General features: G+C 30.6%; 1 protein-coding gene across 1 annotated transcript; it reads right to left on the bottom strand.

Annotated features, from left to right (window-relative positions):
* Positions 1-1149: 1149 nt before the first annotated feature.
* On the bottom strand, positions 1150-4243 carry LOC143049486 (uncharacterized). Its single transcript, XM_076223102.1, has 4 exons — positions 4228-4243; positions 3633-3717; positions 1814-1945; positions 1150-1285 (listed from the first exon to the last, which is right to left on the bottom strand). Exons 1-4 carry the CDS (start codon positions 4241-4243, stop codon positions 1150-1152), a joined length of 369 nt encoding a protein of 122 aa, XP_076079217.1.
* Between the last annotated feature and the right edge of the window lie 622 nt (positions 4244-4865).

Here is a 4865-nt window from a genome sequence, read left to right as displayed (position 1 = left end):
CAAGATTCACACGGACAGGGTTTGTCACATTCAATGGTAAAACCTCTAAAATTGAAATGATTGATGTGTAATTAATAATTTATAAAATCATAACAGCAACAAACTTTCGAAACAAAAACAAAACCATAAACTAATTAAAGATACCACGCTTCAAATTGTGTACGCCAGAGGCACTTTTAATCTCCAAAACAAAGCATGGCAGTTTAATTCATCTATTTTGTACTATTTAACTGCCAATCGCTACTGCAGATAGATAATAAGCTTGCCATATGATGTCCTAGTCTTAGTAATGAAGTAAAATATAAATAGTTCATTCTTTTCTTCATGTTTTAAATTTATACTTTCGGATTTTTTTTTTTCATTGGTTTCTGTTTACTAGTATATCTGGATCAATAAATCTTACGTGTTGCCAAACCTATACGAATAAGAACAGAAAATCCCACTTTAAAGTAAAATTAAAAACAATTTCCTACAAAAATTTTAGAACAACAATATTTATTGACGGTATAAAAGTCAGAAATGCATATATTTTGAGTATTTTCTATTGGGTTAACACTCCTTGACATGTCATGATTCTTCAGACTAGGAAGTCTCGACCGTCGGCTGTTGTCTTTTATTTGAACATTCTTGACACCCCCTTCCCCACTCTGTTGAATTATACGACGAGAAAAATTTATAACTGATAAGCGTTAAACTTTTATATAAAAACTAACTTATCGTGATAACCGACTCCTCAACAAAAAAAAAACTTAAGGTTTCAACCACTTATGCATAGCTCCATAGCTTTTTATGTTAAACTCTGTAATTTCAAGCATTAATGGCTACTTTACCCGAAGTTTGATAGTACAAAAACAGGAACTTCTGATCTGAACAATAGGCAAAATGTGCCCTCCTATAAAAATGTAATACACTTCTTTATTATTCAAATAAACCTTTCAACAAGGAAACTACAGTGTTCCCAAGTCCCCAAGCTCTAATTCAATACCAAAACTTCCCAAAATATATCCGCTATTGACAAAGATACAACTATGCGTAGGAATTATTTTGTTTAAAATATGAACTACTTTCTTGTATATTCTTTCCGACCGGGCCTGAATTAGTGGCTTTATACCTTAAAAGTTTACGTTTCATTTAAATCAGTGTATATACTTACGCACATCTAGCCAAACATTCGTTGTTGTAGGTTGTTCCGTCGCTTCCACACACTGGTTTATAAGTGTCTTTACAAAAGGATATACAAGATGTCTCGCATGGACATCGATTTTGGCATTTCACTGTAGCAAATCTTAAATAGTCAAAAGTGTATTCGTTAGTATAAAAAGAAAGACACATGTATTCACTGTTTGATAATTTTGAAAAACAGCTTTATACATGTATGTGATATATGAAACTGTTTTGTACTGCCACCTAATATTCTAATTACAGTTTAAACTGTTTTATCCAACACAAGGGACCATACAAAAATGTCAGATAAAGAAGGGTGTCGGAATGCCCAGGTTTTTGTTTTTGCAAAGCTAGGCATATATTGGGACCATGTAAATGTGCGGTTAAAGCAGGATACTAAGGTTTCGAATTAGGCAGGTTACACTGTAGTATACAAATTGTATAATAGATCTTAATAAACTAGTCATTTGTAGATGCCAAATGTGTTCCTTATGTATTTAAGAATAACTGACTGAAAATTGAGTTCTTGTTCTGTGGGAAATAACTCAACATAGTCAGGACAAAAATTGAATTGAAATACTAGTAGTAAAGATATTAAAAATATATAATGGTTTTTTCTTTCTTCTTTATCTACAAAATTTGTACTTACGCACATCTTGCATAGCATTCGTTAAAAAAAGTTTTCCCATCTCTATCACAAACTGGTTGGTAAGTATTTGAACATGATGATGTACATGATGATTTACAGGGGCATTTCTTATTACACTCTATTCTTGTATTTCTGAAAATAAGTGAATAATAATATATAAATAAAGGCAACATTAGTATACCGCTGTTCAAAACTCGTAAATCTATGGACAAAAAACAAAATCGGGGCAACAAACCAAAACTGAGAGAAAAATAAAATAAAATAAAAATAAAAATTATCCGTTGAGAGGTTTTTTACTTAGTTTGAAACTGATTTCAACTCGCTCAAGCAATTCTATATTTTTGAATTATGTTGATCTGTTCATGTCCCTGTTCTTGTTGCCAGGTATAGATGACCTTTACCGTATTTGGCTTAACCTTTTGGAATTTTGGGTCATCAATGCTCTTCAACTTTGTATTTATTTGGCTTTTAAACTATTTTGATCGGAGTGTTACTGATGAGCCTTATGTAGACGAAACGCACGTCTGTCGTATCAAATTGTAAGCCTGGTACCTTTCATAACTATTTTAGCGTGTTTACATATGTATTTATTTCTGGCTTTTAAATGCTCATAGTACAGATAAAAGCAAACGGTTGGCTATATCATCAGATGAAACAAATTAAAACAACTGTTTTCTTCCATTCTATTATGGAATGACACGATGTTTCATAATTTTAGTGTCAACTTTATATGTTTTGCATAAGTTAAAGTAAACAATTTGTCACTCAATATCTCTTTTTAAAAATAAACAGAATAAATGACAAATAGAAAAGATATCTGACGTCAGTCGGAAATTAAAAAAAATAAAGCTCATATAAACACCACCATTGTGCTAAAAAACAGAGGTCGGGGAAATGAACTTGGATTAAATTGGTTGCCTCAAATCAATCGGCTTATCTAACTTTACATCATTCATGTTATTCCTGTTAAAATACGTTTATACGTCATATTTGTGAAAGGGATTAGTAAGTTGCTTTACTTTTATCCTAGTATTTACCAAATCAATAAATCAATAAACCATTGACAAATAGAGGTCTAACTTTAGTACCTAAACAAATGTTTGAAATGTATTAAATAAGAACGAGGGAATTTTTTTCAAGACAAAAATCCTATGAAATCAAAAATAGCACAACATCCTAAGTGAAACACACAAAGACAAGAATAAGTATGATATTGCAATACATGTATAATATAGAATAATATTGAAGCAAAAAACATTTTTGAAAAAGATTGAATTATGATCATTTCTGAAACATTGTTTAAAATTAAAGCAATGATAACATTTTGATATATTCAAAGCTATCATTTCCTACTTTAACTTCCTAAATGAAATGGACTAATATTCTTTCTGTGTTTGCAATGTATTTGTTCCTGAAAGCGTATGTATTGATTAACTTAAAGGCAAAGTTAACTTTAGATGGATTTGCCCATTTTTTCATGCCCTTTGTCTTCAAAAAGATCTTCAACAGTGTCAGTTCGTATACATCCTTGGATTTCAAATATTTAACTTGGGGCGTTCCAGATGAAAGTAACTCGCTTAGGACGTATAAAATTGATAAGGTGTAGTAATCAATTTTTTAATGTAATCATCGTAATGAAATATGGTTTCATGAAATCAGAAAACTAAACGCTTATGATTTATTGTAGAAAATTGCTGAACAATTGTTTGATTTCAACTGAGGAAGATAGATAACTAACAACAATTGGAGGAAAAATAAAGGATGAATATTCAGTGGATGTATGTCATTATCTAATCGTTTGGAATAAAAACATACTTACGCTCTTCTTGCAAAGCAGGAATTACGGTATGAGTTGCCATCTTCTCCGCAAACAAATTTCACCGATGATGGACATGTTAATGGAGCTAAAATATATATATCAAACTCATAAAGCATATATGAAAGTACGGATTTTTTTTGTTATTAAAATTTGCTGTTACAAAATGATAGAAATTATTATAAATTAAGGAATGTATCTCCCTCAATCAAAGCTCTGATTCCTTTCACGGATTTGGCTATACTTTTTGGACCTTTTGGATTATAGCTCTTCATCTTTTATATAAGCTTTGGATTTCAAATATTTTGGCCACGAGCATCACTGAAGAGACATATATTGTCGAAATGCGCATCTGGTGCAAGAAAATTGGTACCGTTAATTTTATTAAGGTCTGTCAATAAGAGTAAGTTAACAAATTTGTTTTACAGTTGTTTGACTTACCTTCAATATATGTAAAAACAATGTTTGCCTGTGTGATTTGAATAGTCTTTGCTTTCAGTCAAAGACGACCCCAAACAAAAACAATCGGGTTCAGGCCTTAGTAAGTATTGACCTTCATAGATTATCATATCGAATAAACAAGTGAAGAATGATTTACTTAATGAAAGATACATGAATAATAAGCTGACTTAATGATACTGTAAAAGTAATTCATATAATTTTTTATGATAGGTTACTTAATATATCAAGAGTATACCATTGTTTAAAAAAAGGAAATTCGTATGTTAAATAATTATTCAATTTGTGTAAGCGATCAGTATGCAATCAAAGTTACGAATGAATGCCACGGTGTTTGTTTTAATGTTGTTTTTTTTTCGAAGGTATCAATATAAAAAATAACATGTGCAAACAGTGAAACATTGTTTTCCATTGGACGTAAGAGTTGGAGAATTATCCGATGGTTACGGTAAAACCCAAAAACTTACTTCTATAGATTTCACTTTCGGTCTGTTTGAATTTCCTACTCTATAGAAATGTTTTAGGTTAATACTGATATTGATGTCAATTATATAAAGTTGAGGAAATGAGACAACTATTCATCAGAGACAAAAATACAGAAAGCAATTATAAAATAAAGTATAGCCTTCAACAATGATAAAAATCCATTAGGTATTGTCGACTATGAGAAGGGTTGTTATGAGAATATAAATGAATGATTTATATATAAGAAAATTTAATACTCTATGCGGCTTGCTTTTTATGATTGTGATCCGATCATTCTTTGATGAAGTGCTA

Source organism: Mytilus galloprovincialis, chromosome 10 (assembly GCF_965363235.1).
Source record: "Mytilus galloprovincialis chromosome 10, xbMytGall1.hap1.1, whole genome shotgun sequence".
Lineage (NCBI taxonomy): Eukaryota > Metazoa > Mollusca > Bivalvia > Mytilida > Mytilidae > Mytilus > Mytilus galloprovincialis.
Note: the sequence above shows the minus strand (reverse complement) of the source record. Positions and strands in the feature narration are given on the sequence as shown.